General features: G+C 41.6%; 2 protein-coding genes across 7 annotated transcripts in view; one reads left to right on the top strand and one right to left on the bottom strand.

Moving 5' to 3' along the window:
- The window catches only part of LOC107319677 (haloacid dehalogenase-like hydrolase domain-containing 5), a 67,049-nt gene extending 45,875 nt beyond the window's left edge, over nt 1–21,174 (bottom strand). Inside the window, exons 1-11 of one of the 5 annotated variants that reach the window (XR_014934849.1) lie at nt 20,938–21,174; nt 20,101–20,310; nt 19,568–19,680; nt 18,826–18,919; nt 18,231–18,264; nt 17,342–17,516; nt 16,973–17,161; nt 16,108–16,217; nt 15,102–15,239; nt 4,883–4,998; nt 1,032–1,166 (exon numbers count right to left, since the gene is read on the bottom strand). Coding sequence is in view for 3 of the 5 variants with exons in the window: in XM_015874727.3 (XP_015730213.3) it covers nt 15,818–16,217; nt 16,973–17,161; nt 17,342–17,516; nt 18,231–18,264; nt 18,826–18,919; nt 19,568–19,680; nt 20,101–20,310; nt 20,938–21,057 (1,335 nt within the window). In the remaining 2 variants the exon portion in view is untranslated. Of the gene's footprint in view, nt 1–1,031; nt 1,167–4,882; nt 4,999–13,958; nt 16,218–16,972; nt 17,162–17,341; nt 17,517–18,230; nt 18,265–18,825; nt 18,920–19,567; nt 19,681–20,100; nt 20,311–20,937 lie in introns of those variants that run through there. The other 4 variants (XR_014934848.1, XM_015874728.3, XM_085516943.1 and 1 more) reach the window with 4 other exon arrangements.
- On the top strand, nt 530–8,276 carry RAB43 (RAB43, member RAS oncogene family). 2 transcript variants are annotated; one of them, XM_015874738.3, is made up of 3 exons: nt 530–807; nt 5,313–5,496; nt 6,312–8,276. In XM_015874738.3, exons 1-3 carry the CDS (start codon nt 604–606, stop codon nt 6,563–6,565), a joined length of 642 nt encoding a protein of 213 aa, XP_015730224.1. In that variant the 5' UTR covers nt 530–603; the 3' UTR covers nt 6,566–8,276. The 2 variants fall into 2 exon arrangements, with proteins under 2 accessions (XP_015730224.1, XP_015730225.1); XM_015874739.3 differs by having other exon boundaries at nt 5,319–5,496.
- Nucleotides 21,175–21,592: the final 418 nt, after the last annotated feature.

Raw genomic sequence — 21,592 nt, forward strand, 5'->3', positions numbered from 1 at the left:
TGAAAGATGGCTGAGAGGCACAACACTGTGCAAGGAAAAACTATTGCCCCGAGCCTTGGACTCTGGAAACAAACCACACCCCAGCTCAGACCAAAAAATGAAAAGCAAAATGAAGTAAATTGGCTGCACTTCCTGGATGACTTAATGGAGCAACTGCACCTGCTTAATTCAGCGCATATGTAACTGTAAAATGGGCCAGAAATAATATATCAGGAAAACGCCACTCCAAAGAAACGGGGACACACACTTGTATGCGTAGCTTCTCCAGTGGCTCCGACCAGCAGACTTGACAGCTGACACGAACGTTTTCGTGCCTCTCATCAGTGGGAGCGCGACCCATCCCACCAGCCATCATGGCACCGCGGCCCCAGAAGCGGTGACCGAGCGAGAAAAGGCGGCGGCGGAGCCGGGAGCGACGCCCATCGCCACCGGTACAGCCGGACATGGACGTGGCCGGAGGCGGCGGGCGGAGGAAGGCGGGCACGGGGCGGGAGGAAGGCGGGCCCTATGGAGGCCCGGGCGGCGCTGCGGGGGGCGGCGGGCGCTGCGCAGAGCCCGGCTCCCCTCGGCGGCGGCGGGCACAAGGCCGAGGGCCGCAGCGCCATGCCCGGCCCGGCAGTGCCGAGCCCCGACCCCGAGGAGAGCTACGACTTCCTCTTCAAGCTGGTGCTCATCGGGGACGCCAGCGTGGGTAAAACCTGCCTCGTCCAGCGCTTCAAAACCGGGGCCTTCGCTGAGCGCCAGGGCAGCACCATCGGGGTGGACTTCACCATGAAGAGCCTGGAGATCCAGGGCAAGAGGGTGAAGGTGAGCGGCGGGGCCGAGGGTGCCGCTTTTCCCAGCCGGGCGGCCGGTGGTTTGTTTACAAAGCAGAAGCTCGGCTGTTGTGTTTGCAGAGCGGGATGTGGAACTGGCAGCATCCGAGGGGGTGGGCAACGCTTTTTACATCAGCTCTATGTAAGACCTGTCTTAAGGCACCGTTCGTGGGGTGTCCCAGAAAGTGCAGCTTCTGTAGATCTCAAATCCAAAAAGAAAATCAGCCCTGCCTCTGGCTCCTCTCGTGCAATAGGAAATCAGCCAATTGTTTGGGTGAGAAACATGACCCGATTTTCTCCCAGTGAAGTTCTCCTCACTCCGTGGCACAAACTCCACACAGCAGATGTGACCTGTGGGTGCAGGAGTGTGGTCAGGCAGTAGGAAAGAGGCTGAAGCACACAGCAACGTGTGGGGGCTGCAGTACTAAAACCCTCACCGTTCCCCTCCAGAATGAGGTCATATAGCTATCTCTGCTAACTCCCGGTGGGACTAAAAAGAACTAACTCAGTCATTGCCCAGAAAATGATCGTAAAGCTTTCGAGATGAAACATGGTAAAGAAATACGATAATTGCAGCTGAATTTTGCTCTGTGTCTGAGGAAGTAGGGGGTGAAAGTTTTCTGTTGTCTCTTTCTTACACATTAACTTTGGTGAGCAGAATATTAAGCAAAGTTGTAGAAAATGGAAGAAGTGAAGGGTCAACTTTTACAAAAGGAAGATTAGAAGTTCAACACCTAGCAAAGGTATTTCTTTTCTTTGTGGTGTTTCCACTTTTCCTATTATATATGAGGTTTGCAGCTGAACAGGAAACGCAGATTTTCAGCTTGTGCCCTTCCAGGAAGTGAGCAGCTGGTAGTGAGCCTTGTCCTCTCACTCTGAAACCTGCTGACTTTAAATGCCAGGCACACACAGACAGACAGATGTGTCTGTCCCTGGTGCCAGGGGTCTCAGATAGGGACTGCAGGACTAGAACTGGAAATAAAGCTAAGTCCAGTCTACTTCACTGTAGATTTATGCTACTCAAGGCAGAATCTTCCATAGGAATGAGAAGGCTTGTTTTGTGTTTAGCAAATGGTGCACAAACGAGAAAAATCCATTTTTGTAACTGGATCATCTTTAGAAGTTCTTTCAGAAGCAACAGTGTGTCCAAAAAAGCCCCAAGGAGCATTTAGACACCATCTCCTCCACATGCCCAGTGGCCCACGCTTCATTGTCAGTTGGGCTAAGGATAGTATTTCAACACAGCTGAGTGCGTATGAATCAGACACTTATTTTGAGATTCAAACAAGCATTTTAAAGTTAATTGTGTTACTGTCCCTTTCTGTTTAAAACCTTGAATGTTTTCACTACAGTTATATGTGCCTGAAATAGCTGGAGCCCAAGGATTTTAAGTCTAGTTTAATTTAGATGCATTTTTGTTGGACAGAGGAAAAGAAACACGTTGGGGGAGTAAAGCTGAAGGACCTGCAGATAACTTATTTTTTTTCCTAACTCAAATAAGACTTTCCTCTTAAAGCTGTATTCTTACAAATGTCTCAAATGACATCTCATACACCAGTGCTTCAGCAGCTACTGAAGCTAAGCGTGCTACATAAAGAGATGCTAGTGCCTGAGATAGAAGCTATTCAGACAGCCCTGAGAACTGAAACTTTCTCTGTAGTAACAAAACATAAAGAACTGGTAGTGTAAGAATCCCCAATATGTGCTAACACAGATTTGCAGAGATTTACCACTTCCATAGAGGAAGAACAAGTAAATTCTCTGTGCCATCAAGTCTGTTTCTCTTCTTGTATTTTATTTAAGATTATTTTTGTGAGCATGGCATGCAAACTCTCATTCATCACTAGCAAAAATGCACAGCTAATGGTGGTGCCTGTGTTGAGAAGGAGCATTTTGTAGCTGAGAACTGACTCTGTGAGATGGCAGTATTGTGCTCCATGTATCTGTTGTAGTTTCTGTGCTTTCAGAGCAACTTACATATATTCTGTACAAAATGTGTAACTACCTGGCCAAATTTCAAGTAATATTTTAGCTGTCTTGACTCCTGACTGATGGGACAGTCAACTCCAAACAAATTCCTAATTTATCGTTCAATGGTATCATATACAGTAGAAAGAAGAAAATGGGAAATGCATAATATTGGAAAAAAAAGACAAAAAAGGATAGGAATGAAGACAAAAGGAAGAAAGAGCTGTATTTACTAACATTGCTAAACAAATAATTCAATTGGTTATTACATGGAAGCAGTAATCTCTGATATCCAAAGGAAAATGCACCTCTCTTCTCAACTACTTGGACACTCCTAACACTATAGCAAACAGGAATGCAGAATGCTTAGCAAATGGTGACTCTTTGGTCTTCGAAAATGTTGTAGTGAAAATAATCAAAGGGATCAGTTTATTGTAACATTGTTGCATGTGTGAATGTTACTTTAAATATATTGCTATACAGAGCTGACTTTTTTTGCTTTTGTCAAAGACTGTATAAATTAAATTGTAAGATTGTTTCAGTAAGACTGAAGGAGGAGTATTGTGATTTGCTAGACACACTGTTGGTTTAGAATCCTTTAGCGCAGTCTTTGAATCCACCATTTCAGTGCTGGAAAACTTTAAGGAAGTTGCTATGTTTTGAAGAATTAATAGCACAAAATGGTATTTCTATCTGTGCATTAGAAGTTATTGACTGCAGGATATACCTACTTATTAATGCTGCTTCACAAATCTTTAACTTTACAAAGGTAAACCTGGATTCCTGTGATACTTTAAAGGAATTGGGAAAGTAATTAATAAATTATGTAGGAAATAAGGGAAGGGGAATTTATTTAAAGAGTCCTGAGGCCAGTTGTTAAGCATTAACCTTTGATAAACACTATGTTTATCAATGCAAGATGAGTGCACGTTAAACCATTTGATAACACTGAATTACTGTGCTCTTCGGTCAGTCTATCAGCCATGATTTTCATCATGGTCAGTTTCTGTGGTTGAAACTCTGCTTTCTTTGAGCCTAATCAGACAATCACAGAATCACCAATGTTGGAAAAGACCTACCATGAATCTCATTAAAACGGCTGTTTATGTACAGTTCCATAAGACCACGCAATCTGGTTTAGATATATCAGACTCGTGCACACTGATAGATCAAATAAACAGTACAAATACTATAAATCTGAAACATCTGCAGAAAATATGAAGTGCTTACGAAGCTTCTGGCTTATCTTACCATCCAAGGAGCGTGAGTGCATGCAAAGCTATGGAATGTTTCCCTGTATTTTTGCCCAGTGTTTTCTTAGCAGAACCACAAGAGTCCCTTGTGCATGTGCTGTCAGATCACAAAAGTTGACTGTACAACCTTGTGTATTAGGGTGATCTACTCTTCTAAGTGCAGAGCATGTCTCTATTTGCTTTATTAAACATTGATTGCCTGCCATCATTTATTTTCATGCAGATATATATGCATTTTTCAATCTAAAAAAAAATAGAATCAAGAGTATTTCAGGTTGAAAGAACTTCATGTCTTTCATCCAGCCTCCTGCTCAAACTAGCCAGCTTTGAGAAAATACCAGGTTGTTCAGGGCCTACACTGGTCTGGTCTTGAAAATCTGCAGGGATTTTGACTGCAAAGTGTTGACTCTTCAAACAAAAGAAAAATCCTTATTTTTCAGTTACATCTGTGAGTGAAGCCATATAGTGAATCAGATTAACAGCTGCCAGTTTCAGCACAGAGAGGGCAAGGATGTGCAGCTGGGAGGGCAAGTCTTTGATGACAGTGTAGCCTCAGTACAGCTTAAGCAAATTATGTCCTTATTTGACAGACTTTGAAACAGAGTGATCACTCACCTGGCTCCTTCTGCAAGAAGTGATGGGAGCAGTGGCAAACAGGCCTGTCAGGTGGTATGTGTGCTTATGTGTTATGTCACAGATAGAGCTAACACATACTGTAGTTTCAGCATTGGAAAAAAACACAATAAATAAGATCTCGCAAAAAAACGGAACGATTCTGTCTTTACTTAAAAAAGAAATTATAATTAGGGAAGCATAAACATCAAAATTCTATGAGAAAGAACCTACCTGGAGCGCATGTGCTGGGAGGAAGATTGCTGTTTGAGCTCCTCAGAAGATCAAGCCTCTAGTCTGTGCTATTCCCAGCAGAGATTCAGGGTTTCAGCAACTTCAAACATTTAGTTCTGTGAACACACAGACATAAACACTTGAGTAAAAAATGTCTGGGAGTGCTGTAAGAGCTTCCTGATGTCACTGCGTAGGTCTAAACACACCAAAGTGATAATAGGCTGCTACAGCAGACTGCATCAGAGATCACTGACTGGTACTCAAAGCACCTCAGTGCAAATATTGTGATCCTTAAATCATGATCAAAGGACATGAAAAGTGTAATGCCACCATGTGTTACAATCAAGTCCTATCTTTTGACTCAGGAAAACTTAACATATTTTAAAACCTTTACTAGCCAGTGTGTCATTGCATGCTTTGTTTTATTTAGTTGCAGATCTGGGACACAGCTGGCCAGGAGAGATTCCGAACTATCACACAGAGTTATTACCGCAGCGCCAACGGAGCAATCCTAGCCTATGACATCAGCAAGAGAGGTTCTTTCCTGTCCATTCCTCGCTGGATCGAGGATGTGAGAAAGTATGCTGGTTCCAACATAGTACAGTTACTGATTGGTGAGTTAAAATCACAGAATGAAAATATTAATGCTCAGTAGTACAGGATACCGGGCAGCGTAATAGTACCTACTGATAGTTAAAAGTTTTGGCTCTGCTTGAAGTCAAAATGTATGTAATAGAGCTGACTGGAATTCATTTATTTATTAAATCAGAAAGTGCTGATTCATCTGACAAATATGCTTAAGAAGCCCGTCTGCTTTGATTAAGTTCTTTTAAGCATTAGGCAGCTTTGTATCAGAAGCCAGCTTTTAAACCCTTGTGTCTTAGTGGTGAAGTGAGTACCCAAGATACCCAGGTTCTGAGGCAGAGCTGTTATGTAGCTATTCTGATGATTACAACTGTAAGGTTTCTAGGGCAAGAAGTTCCATCATATTAAGCAGACATGTTTTGATGGACCGGTGCACCCACATCCTTCAGAGGATTTCAGAACTTGAGTGAAATCAGAACCCATCAGTTCTCTGTTTTCTTCTCTGCCTTTTTTCTCACAAAATGACTTCAGCTCTGATTTCTACCCCACTTTTCTTTCTTTATAGTCTCCAGCCATCGCTCTTCAATCCTATCTCTTTGGGTACTGACTTTTTCTGTTCTATGTATGAGTCACACAGAAATACAGGTTGGAAGGGTCCCATGGAGATGACCAACCTCCTGCTGATAGCAAGGCTGATGTCAGGTTGGTCAGGGCCTTTTCAGTTGAATTTTGAAGATCTTCAAAACTGGAAATTCTACAGCTCCTCCCAGTGCCATGACAACCTTCTACCAAATGTTAGCTCTGGCATTAATAGTCATCATAAATTTCCCTTTCTTATTTCCAGGAAACAAGTCTGACCTAAGTGACCTTCGAGAGGTTCAGCTGGAAGAAGCTCAGAATCTGGCTGATCACTATGATAATATCATCTGTGCCATAGAGACCTCTGCAAAAGACTCCAGCAACGTGGAGGAGGCTTTTGTGAAGATGGCTACCGAGCTCATGATGAGGCATGGAGGCCCCATGTTCAGTGAGAAGAATACTGACAGCATCAAGCTTGACAGCAAAGACGTTGTAGAAGGCTGGGGGTGTGGTTGCTGATATGAGCTAGGTGAAATCCCTGACTTTACTGGAATTTAGATGGTGCTTTACCCTAATGCTGAGTAGCACAGTAGCCATATTGTCCTCCTTCTGTGAAACCAGCCATTCTGTAGAAGTTAGACACAATCCTGGTTGCTTTGGTGTCTTGTTTTTGTTTGTTTTTTTTTAAATAAGGGGACTGCTGACAGACAGTCCTAAAGTTAAGCCTATTGAAAAATTTAATCAGCATCTTTCCCTGCCGCTTCCTTTTCTGTAACCATCATGCCAGGTACGAAAGTGGGAAAAAAACCTTCAAAGCGGTGATGCAGGGTAGGAGACAGATGGCTGGAAAAGACTGCCTCACATCCAAGGTACTGAAGCACTTAGCATGGGATTGTTGGCAAAGGAGGTTACTTTTAGAATAGACATGCTTGACAGCATCTCTTCAAATCCTCAGCGCTCCACCAATGGCCAGAAAGCCTAGAAGTGACAGGGAGTGTCTTTAATACAAGCATTCCAATCTTCAAAATACCCACAACTACAGGACCAAATAGCAGTCATCTGTCCAAGGACACATGCATTGCTAGCTAGTAAAGGAACAGGCCCAGGAAGGGCAGCCTTCTCTCAGGTTGTTTTAGGTTTTTTTTCATTTTCTTAAGTTATCAATTTAACGGATAGCAAAACCACCCTGAGCGATATCGCATGACTTGCTGTCAGGCAAGGTTGGACCAGTTTAGTAATTTTAAACACAGTCTTGAGGAGAGGGTAAACGTATTGCATTTGTTACTGTTTGCAGTGACAGCTCCCTTTTGCAAGTGAGCATCGTGGATTTCTTTGCCCTCAAGTCTGTTAATTTCATTTGAAACTCAAGACCTGCACCACTGGAACGGGAAGTGGAGAAACCCTGAACTGATTGGTTCGCCATGATCCCTTGCCATGTGCCTCATGGTCATATACAGGGTTAATTCTGGTCATACATTTGACAGAATGTTACCAGAGTGTTTATTGTTTAAGTGGTATAAGTAGGATTTGGTTGATTTTTAACTATCTTTTTTTAAATCTAATCTGGGCATGTAATTAGAAAGAAGACCTCCTCATAGTAGCTGAGACTGCATGCATTGAACCTTTTGGTTTTATGAGTCTAGCATCTTCATGAGGGATTGCCTCCCACCTTTGTACTGCTCTGCTTCTTTCCCTGTCACTAATTGCTGTTTATTTCTTAAAAACAGTTAGCAGGGAAGATCTTTTAATGTTGATCAAAACTCACATTAAGTAAAATAGATTTCATAATCATATAGTTGTCTTTCAGATTCAGCTCTGTACTGCACGTTGTAGATACAGTTGATACTGATGGCAGCAGTCCTCCCTGGATTTACACACTGAAGCACCTTACAAACTCAGATTAGAAGAAGGAGCAGACGCAGGCTTATCTTTAAATCTGCGCTTAAAGCGAAGGCATACAGAAATGACAAGTGATTTTTCCAATCCAGATACTTTAAAGTAGCTCATTTACACAAAGCTCCCACATGAAGTGAAGTCACTTTGTTCCTTTTGAAAATCTTGGGTCAAAAGACCAGGTGGATTGGTTTGTTACTGGGGCTACACCTGTTTTTAGCCATTCAGCACATCCAGTATCATGAAAGTCTGGAAGACTGAAGAAAGGGCTAATAGATCCTAATTTCAGTGTTATTCATTTTCATACAGAAATTATTAAATCATTCCTTGGTCTTTCTGTCTGTGGGTTTTTGTTGTTTTGTTTTTTGGTTGTTTTTTGGTTTTTTTTTTTAAGTATTAGGATTATTGAAGAATTGCTTAAGCTTTGTATCCTGTTTGCTTCTATTCTAAGGGACTAGATTTCAAGTTTTATAGTTCTAAGACTGGAAGGGCTTTGCATTTTTCACTTAGCATTGTTTTCACAACCGTAATGTTTTATATGGAAGGGCAGATTAAGCCACAGTATTCAGTAGCATTTTGGAGACATACCCAGGACATTTCCAGGACATACCCAGCTCTCCTACATCCCAAGATAGCAGGCAGTGAGTTCCCACTGGGAGCTAAAAACCAAAAATTAGAACTGTCCAAACTCTGCTTCCGTTATTAGGAGTCTTACATTTCACTCCCAGGAAAACCTATGCAGACAGTCCAAGCTAAAATTCAGTTCTGGTTACTGTTTTTCCTCCTGGTTTGATAGTCCTTAAGCTACAGAATACTGGCAAGCATTGGACTTGTCATAACTTTGTATAGTTTACAGCTTGTAGGTTACAGTCCTGCAGGTCAGCATCCACAAAGCTCAGCCTCCAATATCTGCAGGGTTAGTGCCAAATTATTTAATCCATGTGGATAAAATTTCACACGCATTTAAGGACAGTATTGCTACTACTCAAAATCAGCCGTTTACACAGTAACTCAAAACTGGAACAAGACACAAAAGTAACACAGATCTTCCAGTGCACTAAATGGAGAAATCCACTTGCTTAGTTTAAAGTCCCATCTAGTAAATGAGCAGCCATAGAGCAAGGAGCTGACCTTTCCTTAGTATCAGCTCCCATTTCTCCTTTATGCTATGGCTGAAGGCTGTGACTCTGCAGGTCGAGTTTGTCTCAGTCAGAAGACAGGAGATACATCCAGTGATTTGTTCACTGCATTTTCCAATGCCGACCCTCACTGTTTCAGATTTGATTTTTGTAAATAGACTATGGCTTCATGTCAGCTTTGTCCTCCAACTCTAAAGGCTGCCTGGATGAAGAAGGCGAGTAGCAATAAACCTGAGATTTACAGGTAAAAGAAATTGTTTCAACTCTCAGGTTACAAATGTGCACTGATGTACATCAAGTGAATAATTCAGTAGCACATGATTAGAGTTCACAGCATAAACTTCTGCCAAGAGCCCTGTTTACCGGCAGCTGATCATTAACAAGACTATGGCACACTGCCTTTAAGCAGATCTCCTTGGCTGACCATGTATTTATCATTTTGTTTTGGCAGTGCCCAAAGTGTGCAAAATATTACATCAACACAGAAGGGAACATTGATCCCTGCCCTATAACAATTAAGAATGGAATGCAGAGGGAAATACTGAACTGCAATCATCAGCAGAATGTGGTTCCCAGCAGTGTGGGCAGTGTTATTCTCTGCACTGATTTTTGATTTAAGCTCATTTTACCTCCCATTAGCCATCCAGTCCATCATTATGGATGGATATTTTAACTAATATTTATAATTAGGTAAACATTGTTTCAAATAAATGTAAACCTAGAAACCTGCTAATATTTGTTTTGCAAAACAAGTTTTATATATAAATTAAAACATTTGAGAACAGAAGAAAAGTCCTCATGATTTTACTATCCTCAGTATAACGTGCACTCAAAGTGCAGGTGAGGGAGTAACTAAACCAAATGAAGCCCTCTTTACACTGCAGAGATTTCTTAGAGCTTCATGAAAACTGGAGCTCTTACTCCATTTTTTTCTTTGACTTCAGAGGAAAACCAGATTTATATGAAGAACAGATTGTCATATGCATTTAAATGCATTACTTCAGTAACCCTTCACATTCTTCATACATCTGAGCAGTATGACGCTCAAATAACCTCAAAGCCTTTCCCTAGTGCTTCCCTGCCATATTACTCTACTGAGATTTACACCTCTATCACTTAATCTCATAGCCAGCCAGCATCGGGTTCACTCTTTGAATGCCTTTCGCCATCTCATGTCAGTCCTGAGGGAAGTGGGAACTCTTCTCAGATCCAATAGTTCTTTTTCTCCCTAGAGGAAGAGATGTAAAGATCTGGGAAATATTATCTCAGTTTTAACATTGTAGTATTTTTAGTGCTGACCAGCCCACTGAGATTTTGGTCTGAAAACAAGCCTCCTGCATACATTAGTTTTGCTGGGCAGGTCACATTAGTTTTCTTTCAACTCTACTGAACATAGTCACAGAACTATTCAAAGCAGCAAAAATCTCAGATGTGAGCACTTAAATGCAGCCCCCACCACATACTTTAGAAAAAAAAAAGAGCTATTCCACAATAAGACATTCTGATTCCCAGCACCTGTTTAGCCCTCTGTGCCCCTTTTTATCATGTCATTTTAGTCTGAAGAACATAAAAGCATTTTATTATTATTATTATTTAATTTCCTTTGCTCTTATTGACTTTTTTCAACAAGGATTTCTGTCACACTAATACTGATAATGGCAGGTACCCTGATTACCTCTGTACTTTTAGGTGTGACTGAAGGCAGATTGTGTCAGCAGTTGCTTTGTTTTGACATACTGATTTATATGAGGCCAATGGAAAACAAGTTAGCACTAAGTTCCTAAGAACAAGAAAAGTAAAGCCTACACCTGCGTCAGCCATTTTATCTCATTAAATCTGGGCAGTTTAGTCAATGATTACTCAGTTTAAAGCAGGTAATTTCCTTCTCGTAGTTCAAGTAATACACCATAACAATAGTTACAGGTTTTCCTGCTTTTATATTTCTGATGTTTAAATTCTGGATTATGATACTAGGAACAACAGTTCCCCTACTAAGTTTATTCTTACTCAAACTAGAGCATAGTTGGCTGCACTGTAGGAGCTTCAGTCTTAGGCCCCCACACTCTCCAAGACATCTGAAAGGACACATTATTCAAATGTAAGAACTACGTGAAGAGATCCAAGTTTCTGTAGATTTTGACTTAGGTGAAGTACCTTACGTATGAACAACACTGGAGCAAGCTCAATAAAGGGAAATGGTTATAATATCATTCATGGAAAAGGCAGAGCATACTTTCTTTGTTTTTCATGTTAATTCCCTAATTCAATGCTATGCATAGATAAGGATTTTCCCCTTTGTAAGTGGTATAAAAATAGATAGGTATGAAAAGTGTTTTGGTACTTGACAAAAGAAAACTCTATGTGTCTCTTTTTAAAAGAGCGACGTACTGATGAGTAACTGCTAGAACAGCCTGGTGGTGTAACAGAAGGATTCAGTTGGTAGAGTTTAGTGCTGAAATGGCACTATGTGAAACTACCATTTCAAAACCTTGGAAGCCAATGCATGAGATCAGGCACTGCTTCACTTCCCAGGTATGGCATAGTACAGGTACTGAGCAGAAGGTGAATTCAGTTATTTGTAACTGTTTTAAGATTTTATGTTGTCTCTGTGCAGAAATGCGAAGATTTCTGATAGTCAGACGCACTCAGTGCTCTCAACAAACTTTTCCCTCTTTTGTGCCTCGCTCACTGACACCTGACGGCTGTGACACCCGGTCCCTGAGGATGCACAACTCTAGAGACTCAACAGCATTCAAGTGAGTTTGGCTCATACACCTGCCAGGGAGAAAAAACAGATCTCTAATTCATATTGAATTCATTCACTGCATTCTGAAATGATTTGAAGGGTTTAGAGGATAACAGTGTTAAAAATATTCTGCATTTCCTAGGACAAATCTGTAGCTGTTTTTCCAAGGTTTCCTCGAGAGATGCAGGCTGTATGTTTGTAATCATCACTAGCTACTTCTCTTATTACAATACTGACTGGGTCACTTGGAATATGAGGAGACAAGGAAGCAGGCTTGCATACTACAGTAATTTTTTATACTTTACCTTCATCTATTTATGAATTTATTATGAAGAATATTTTTAAGCAGATATGAAACCTGCTTTATGTTGTGAACTGTAGTCTAGTAGATACATTGTACTGTATATCGTTCAAAAGATTTAATTAAAAGTAAACATTTGGCAATTAATATCTTTTGTGGTAATTTCAATCCATGTAATTTGCTGTAGCTGATTATCAAAGACAAAAACAAACAAGATTAGGAAATTCTGTATCCTGTTCTACAGTGCTGTATGTTCTCTTAATTTTAGAGAAGATAGTTCAATGTATTCCGTTAAACAAGCAGTACTTGACTCTTCCTCTTATACATACTTACAACTGCCCATCACCTACATAAAGGCACGCACATAAAATGGATTCAGTCTTCCACATTAGAGATAACTTCTCAGTGTTTAAAATTAAATGTAAACAATGTGGTTAAAACTGCACCTTCCCTAAGGAAGTTTTCTGCCATCTTTGCCATTTTGAATACACGCTGATCTGTTACTCACAGAACTGACCACACACTCCTTTCAGAAACTTCTGATGTTCAGCTGCTTGAATGCTGAGGGCAGGATTTATCCCATCACCCCCAAATCCATACTTGTATATACGAAATACCTGAATACAGACTGTGTTAGTCAATGATCAGAACCATCGGCCTCAGCAAGTTCACACTTCCAGCTGTCTATGCAGCCAATGTAACTGAAAACAACACGTAGGTGCATTAATTTCAGATGTTTCTGCACATCAGTTTACAACACCAAATTCAGTCATTACAACAGAGGAATGATGTCTCAGTGTCACCATGTGCTGATAATGTGAGCCTGGTAAACTGCACTGAAAATAATTGCTTCTAGGAAGTAATTTACCCTATTGAGATTCAAATGTAGGCACTGGGAACAGAAGTCACTTCCAGTGGCAAAATCAAAGCTTAGAAAAACGTTTGTGTGAATCATTTGTTAGCTTTCCTTTCTATGCATCACTCTGAAGCATGTTCTGAACAAGGAAGAGCTGACACAGAGCTGGCAAACTCCAGTTCTGATCTCTGCAAATCCACCCACAAAACAAAGCCCAGATGCTGCAGGGCCTTTCAGCTGCTGCTGCCTTTTCACATTTCACAGGAAAAATAAACAAATGTCACTTATTGCCCCTGTTTATTTCCTCGTTCAAGAAGACCAAACAATTCTTAGATTTAGAAAAACATATCAACTCTAAATATAACTTATGCTAAGCTGGCATATTTCTGATATGTTTGCAGTCACCTACAGACAAACTTGGGGAGCAACGTCTGTTGATTTCAGGTGCACCACTGCCAGGGCAGAACGGGGCTGACAAACACTGACCGAGGAAGGACCGAGTGCTCAGCATTTGTTTGAAACCAAGAGAGGATGAGAATGAGAATCTGACTGCATCCCAGCACCTGCCATTTTTGAAGCATTTTACCAACTTACTTACTTACCAATGCGTGGTTTTGTCCACGAGGATGAAGAACTTGAAATACCCTGGGACTCAAAGAACAGTGTAGGGACATCGACTTCGACTATTACTTCTACAATACATGTGAATAAACAAAGCATGGAGATGAGACCCTCAGTCCCCGCGGCGCCCTGTCCCCGCTGAGGTAACCCAACATGGCGGGCAGCCAACATGGCGGGCAGCGCCCCCCACGGGCCGCCTTCAGGTACCGACATGTGTACGGCACCAGGCCCAAAAACACAGGGCCTGCTACAGAGCCGGTCGTTGCTTTTTTGACGTTTAAGAGTTCCAAGATGTGACATAGTTTTATTTTAAATCAAGGTGGGGGGAAAAATGAGAGGAAAAATTGAACGGTGCATTCTTCATTAACTTCTATGTTTTTATTCCCTGCATCACTGAAAGTCTGAAACAGTTTCCAGTAAGAAAGGATTCAGCAACGTGCTTCAGTACTGAAACAACACAACTTTGGTTACCCCGTGTCCTGCAAAGCCTTAACAACATTCCTTACTTAAAAACATTTGGCATGCTTCATAAGTAGTTGGTGCATTACAGAAAAGAGACAAAGAAACAGACATGCATTCACCTGCTGTAACAGTAAGAAAAGTAAGAACAGACTGCTGAAATAGCTTCCCAGTGAATAAAAATAAAATACAATACTTGGAGCAGTGTCCTTAAACTAAGAACCCTGCATCCAGCAAGGGATGTTGAAAACTACTTACAAAATGTGAGTGATTTCATCAACAAACCTGGCAGTAGTGGAAGTGACTGGAGTGGTATGCAAATGAAAAACACAACAAAAGCCTGACTTAATGGTGACATGAAGAGGACTTAGATTTTGATTTCAGGATAATAAGCAGTGTAGAAGTTGGCCAGGAAGGCATTTCTCCTTACACCACCATCTGTGAGTGTTTGCAAGGCAGCATTCTGCTACTTCTGCAAGAAATCCATGAAATAGAAGACCCCCAGATTTGTTTGTACCATTTCTTATTTGTGAAACAAAACAGATCCCACACCTCCTGAGGTGATTTTACATGATAGTTCTGTGTAAGTTGACTTCATTTTTAAGCTTTTAATTGACTTAAGTTTTCCAAGCGTTAAAGGACAGACACACAGCTTATCTCACAAGTGTTATCTCACTGTGATATAACCAACACAGAGGACATTTTCAAATACATCTTTTGGATTAAAACTGCTAGAAGTATTTTATAAAAATAAGGTTTTTTTCTTTTTAAAAATGAACAGTTATAAAAATCCACGAGCCAAACACATAACTGACACACAACAAAACACATTACACTCAAGGACAGTCAGCTACCACGATGGTACAAAGCTTCAAGTAAACCAGTAGGCACTTTTTGCCCAGATAGCAGTCACTCATCAGTGGAGAAATCCAGCTGGAATGCCCAAAACAGTGTCTAAAGCTTTCCAAAATTCTCCAACAGAAATGCAAATAAAAAGGCAACAACAAAAGCCCAGGAGTTACACCACACAGGACACTCACTATTCGCTGCTTTCCCTTTATGACTGTTCAGTTAGCAGGAGCTCAATTTGTGTTAACAGCGCAGCCTTCATCAGCTTATAATGGCATTTCTTTTAAGGCTTTGTGTCAGAGTGCAGCAGCAATGCAGGTCCAGATACGCTGGAAGAATTGGAAAGCAGGTAAAAAGGAAGGCTGCACGATTATCTGAGCGAGTACAGAGATAGAACATCAAATTCAACCCTTATGTGAAGCAACACACTTGAAAGAGTGCTTATTATTTGCAGAATAGCTACTGTGCTCTGTATCAGTCTGTAATCATGTGAATGACCAAAGACCTTCAAGAACTAGAAAGTAAGTCTTTCAAGAAAGGAAAGAATGAATGGTCACACAGGAATTTAAGTACCAATAAAACATAAGCAATGATGATAAATTACTACTGGAATAAAATAATGAATAAGATACAAATAAAAGACAGCTAAAGCGAGAAAGTACAGTTTGAAAAACTTAAAAAGTATTATTTATACTTAAATAATAAATCAAGTATTTTAAACAGATTTTTTGAATTTATATAGTCATAGTAAGTATATCAAGCACATTAATCTACTTTCATATTTATATATTATGTAAATTAAAAAGTAAAAATAAATAAATAGAAAGGAGTTTGTGGCATGATTTTAAAGCACAGTTTAGGGGAAGAACAGCATAACACCAAGCAGTCCTGAAGAAATCACGTCACCTCAATTAGGAGTAAAGTTCTCCAACTGGAAGATCAGGTCTACAGCAGCATTAACATCTGGTACCACATGATCCGGTTCTACTAAACCAGGATCAAACCTAAAATCTCTGTGTCCATGGAATACCATTTCAGTTCTGCTCTCCTTGGTATCCAAGGGCACCTCCGTGTGAGGGTTGTAAACCCCAGTACAAACAAGAACAGACCTACAGTGGGTAGCAGCCGAGGATGCCAGTTCATTCTCCCAGCTGTTATCTATCTCATCACCCTGAGAGAGAGCAGCAGACCCTCTACCTCCAGCAACTTTGGCCTGAATCCACGTTTTTGAGCCTTTTCTGGAATTCTTCTCTTCAAGATAGCGATTGTACAGGTTAGCACCATAAACATCAGTCATGAGATTATCCCTGGAAATACAAATAGTACTTCAGTCAGCAGCACAGTTTTAGTTCTCCAATTTCAAGTGTATGAGAAGACATCAAGGTTTTAACTACATATTTTGCGTTTTCCATAACTTCCTGTGGAGTTATTTACACAGGAGAAAATCCACTTATATAGCAATTTTATTATGCTATTTCACTAACCCTGACATTTAATAGAAGTGAAAGTGCTCCATACTGAAACTTCCAGACTGGGATAGGGCAAAGGGGAAAGCAAGAACAGGTATTAGTAGTCCATTAATGAGGTTATTTTTCCAAGCATCTGGGAGACTCTGGAACAATCCTTAATATAACAGAGTTTTATCTCATTCTATTAAAAAGATTCTACAATGTCACTGCGCACATAGGAGTATATGAGCAAGTTCAATTATACTTCAAATCAACTCTAGCTCTGCATTCCTTAAAATGTCACGTACTACTCAAAGCTTGTGGGTGTTAAGAAAACAAAACAACCCCCTCACAAACTCTTTGTTAAAGGCTGAAGAAGAGACATAAAACCTCCCTTTCATACTTACACAGAAATGGTACAAAGAAACATCAAAGAATTAAGTTGAAGGTTAGAAACAACAAGGCACGAAAACATCACGAGGACAACACAGCACTAACCATTTTCAGTTGTGACATAACGGGCCCAACCATACAAAGAGTTGTGTGTTTCTATGTTTCAGTATTTACCTTGCATGTAATTTCTTGGTGTACTCATTAGACCTATAATTTCTTACCCAACAGCATAAAGAGTTCGAATGGGTTGCTTCCATTGCCTTTCTGCTGCTTGAGCCCTGATAAGGTAATCTGCATACTGGTAGGTCAGCTCACTAGGCTTGCCCATTAAGGCCTCGTATTTCAGATCTTTGCCAGTAATCTTCTTGTAAATGTTTTCCAAACACACCATGAATGTCCCATGCCCAAACCTAAAAGATGGAAAACATGACAGTTCAAACTGTATCAAGCGTACAGGAAAAAACGCCAACCTACCATAAAGCCATACAGACATTTTGTGTGGAAATATTGACCATTAATTGTAGTGAAGAAGTGAGGAAAAACCTAAGATGCCACATGCCATACCCACATGGTATTATAGTTGCACTTACCTTGGAGACTGTGCTTCAGCTACCCACATTAGATCCATATTACAAGCAAGTACAGGTATATGAGGGTAATTCTCATGGTGATACGGATTTCCAGGACAGCCACTCGTCAGCAAAACATCAATTATCAGCTGAAGGTTGGTTTCCCACCTGACGGGCTCCCCAAACAAAACAACAGCTATAAAATCAAGAAATACATAACAGAGTTAACAGGGCACCATACCACCTCTGCTACAAACGAGGCTAACCATTAAATTGATTTAAAGGTGACAAAATGATATAATGTTTTAATGTTTCTTGCTCATTCATAGAAGAACATCAGAAGTAACATAGTTCCCAATGCAAAACCTATAAGATTAAGAAATTCTTTGATTCTTTGCAATGGCCAAATTGTTCCACAGCACAAATTAACTTATAAATGATACTTCTAAGTCCTCTGTACCTCTGTGAACTCTTGAAGTTCATGTACAATATTGAAATAACCCATCAGTCATGTCCCTTTGCTCGTTATGCTGAAAGAAGACACTTCTTACACTACAGCTCTGAGGTGACCCTCCTGAATACTGTGAAGTCAAGACCAGTCATTTCCGAACATGTCAGTTCATTCTTAATATTTAAATGGAATTCAATAGCAGCCTCCTAAAGGAAGATAAAAGAGGAACACAGACCTCCCCTTCCTATTCCCATATTCAAAAACACATGGCTGGTTTTACCACACCTTATACATTCTGTGTTAATAACAGATGTCACCAATGAGGAAGTTTTGGAATTGTCATAGCCAACTTCCCAATGTGAACAGCAATCTGAGAATAAATTCTAATGATAATGAAAAGTACAACAAAGATATTCCATCTATTAAGGGATAGTTGCAAATGAAGTAAACATAACTGACCCTCGATCTTGGGAAGCTCCACAGCAGAGGAGAACTGAAATAAGAAAAAAAGTGAATGTTTTCTACAAGATTAAACATCTGCTACTATTTTTAAAAGAATAAATTCAAGTACAGTTCCCACAGTTGCCTTTTGCAACACTGAAAGGAAACGCACTATTTTAGTGCAGCTACTGCTCCAGCAACCAAGGCCAGTTAACTCTGAAACCTGCATTTCAAGTTCTAAACTGAAACCCAGCAGCAAATGGACAGCAGGCAAGTTATCGCCTATTACATTCAGAAGGCCCAGCTTACTTAATCTTCCGTGCATCCAAGGAAGTCATTAATGCTTCCAAAACAGATTTTGAATTAGATATCTGTAATGATCGCACAGCAGTGAGTTACAAAATGCAAACGCTCGTTAAGGAATTACCACTAGCAGGAGAAAAACTCTGCACAGTTGTCCTTGAAAAATGTCGCAATAAAACAAATAGAGAAGCAGGAAATAAAAGCAAAGTCACAGTGAAACATGAGAAAACACCACCAGCTCTACAGTTCAAATATTGACCTCCAGTGCTGAATGTTATCTAATGACCAAACATTTAAAACACAGGCTCACCAACACGTCAGGTGCTCTGTCATGGTCAACAACATCCAGCAGCGGGTACCGCTCCCGCAGCATCTCAATGGTGACAGGCTGGCTGAACCCCAGGCTGGCAGAACCCCAGTTAAGGACACAGAATGGCTTATATCAAAATACTTTACAGCTCTGTAACTCAGTTTTGATGATTAGTGTTACCACGTGCTGCTTATCATCTGATAAAACAGACTATTTAGAAATGAAAGCAATATATCTAAGACTTTTTCATGCATGAGATAAACGATCACTGCTTCATTTACAGAGTCCACTATGTCTGAAGTCTTAAGACAGAAATGGCTCAAAGTGGCTCAAAAAGCCGGCTCAAAATACAAGACGAAGTGGAAGGCGATACTCAACACCTGCAATACTCCCAAGATCATCTTTACACAGACATAAAAAGTCAACTGCCTAAGTTATATTATAGGAAGAGAACACAAACCCTTGTGCCAAAGGCTCACTACATATATATGAACCAAAGAAATAACAGTCATTTTTCCTTCCTCCTTAAGGACATAAGAATAAGGTGAAAAAGTGTAGAACAAATTGAAGCAAAAAAAAAATACAACCAAAAAACAAATCAACCACTTTCAAAACAACAAGAACTACCATAGCTAATTAGTGAACTCTCAGTACTGCATTCCTAGTGTTGAAATGTTTGGCCTTCTGAACTTGATTAAGGAAAACACTTGAATGGAAAGTCTTTGTGTTCTTTTAAAGATACTCCTGAGCAATGTCCAGAAGCGGCCCTTGTCCAGATACCAGAACACATTTGGGATGATAATGTTTGAAGATCCGCAGCGGGCTGTGTGACATCATCACTTGGTCCTGTGAAACCTGTTTGGAATTCGAGAACAAATAGGAGCACATTGCTTTTCAGAGAAGTTATTTCTGCACAGACATAATTAACAGGTATGCAGATTCTATGAGTTACAAAGCAATCACACATATCCACATAAAGCCCTGCTGGATCATTTCCTTCCTCAATTTCACAGCCTGAATAACAATGTCCCAGAAAAAAGACATAACTACGCTACTGATGCACAACCCTTCCAGTTTCCACAGTTCCTGTACTCAGCACAAACACAATCCTCTCTAAGTTCACTTAGAAAACAGATGGGAACAGAAAACTCAGAACTGCTTTAGCTTTAACTACGGTGCTCAAACAGAAACTCACTGAGCATGTAATGGAAGGTCGTGCATTAGACACATTCACCACAAGTAAGTAATTCAATATGTAAGATTCAGGCTACTCACTGGAACTCCCAGTATATGGGACAACTGATCTGCTTTCTTCTGGCGCAGGCAATCCCCTGCGTTGGTGACAAACACCACGGGCACCAAGAACTGCCCCTGAGAGTTAACCAGCTTCTGAAAGGCTGTTCTTGCAGCAGGAATCGGAGTCTTTCCTCGTACCAGCACACCATCAATGTCAAAAAGAAACCCAAAGGATGGCAGTACGTTCAGCTGCGAGAAGGAATTGAGAAGCAAGAATACATTGAATGTCCACACACACATATCTGATAAATTCCTCTCCTAGCCCTGAAACAGAGCCCAGGGCTCTATGTTCACTACCTCCTCTGTCAGCATTTGATAAACAAGGACTAAGTTAAGCATGACAGAGAGAACAGGGGTGGAACTCTGGTCTGTGAAGCCGGGGCAGCCTTTTATGCTGAGGCTCCCTGAAGGGACAGGCTGACAGAACCCACCCCCGGCACCAAAGGCACCTTCACCTTGTGGAGCAGCACTTTGCTCCCATCAATTATTCATCTGATGCATTTCCACAGCGCTGGGACTGACGCCGCCGCAGCTGCTGCTCCTCTCCTCGATGAGCACTTTCCCCAAACCACGAGTTCTCCCACAGAGCCCAAACTAACGGAGCCGGCGCCTTAAAAGCAGCGCGGTGTCACCGAGATCATTATAATGTCCGGCGTTACGCACAAGCACAGCCCTTTGCTGCAGGCAGCACAAACACCCATCCCCACGCCCAGCACAGCCCGCACCGCGCTCCGCACAGCGCCCAGCAGTTCCGCATCCTCCTCCCACGCCCGTTTCGGTTTCGTTCCGTCTTGTTCCGCCCCAGCTCTCGCCCACCTTCCCTCCGCTCCCCGCAGCCGCCGTTCCGCAGCGCTGCCCTCCGAGCGCCGACAGCCGGACACGCCGCCCCGCTGAGCCGCCCCCGAGCAGCGCCCGGAGCGGCAGCACCCGGCGCATGGCGGAACCACCCGGACGGCAGCAACACCGACACCGCCACCACGGCTTCAAACCACGGCACCGCCCCGGAGCCAGCCCTGCGGAACGCCCCGCCCCGCCAGGACGCCGGGTACCCGCAGTGCTGCCGGATAATGCGGGTGGAGCCACTCGGTACCGGCACCGAACACTGAGCTGTTCTGCCCACCAACCCCAGACGGAGGGTCGAAATGGACCCCGGGGCTTTTATGCAGTGGGTGGGGGCTGCCTCCAACCAGCATCACCGAGCGGGAATGAAACAAAGCCAGGGCACTTCTGAAACACAACAGCATGTGCAGAGCTGCAGAGAACAGAACAACCTGAGCTGTACGATTTAAAGTTCCCAGCATTCAGACCCAAATGACAACGTGGGTCACTGGAAGCCCCTCAGCAGACCCTGTGCTGTGCTGTCTCTTACCACTATACACAGGCTGTGAGCAGCAGGGGATGCACAACTTCACAGATCACTGCATGTCTGGCTGTTTATGATCCCATCCTTTCACTGTGATTAAGGAGAAAA

The sequence above is a fragment of the Coturnix japonica genome, chromosome 15, assembly GCF_054131305.1.
Source record: "Coturnix japonica strain WE chromosome 15, WE-NBRP24, whole genome shotgun sequence".
In the NCBI taxonomy this organism is placed as follows: Eukaryota; Metazoa; Chordata; class Aves; order Galliformes; family Phasianidae; genus Coturnix; species Coturnix japonica.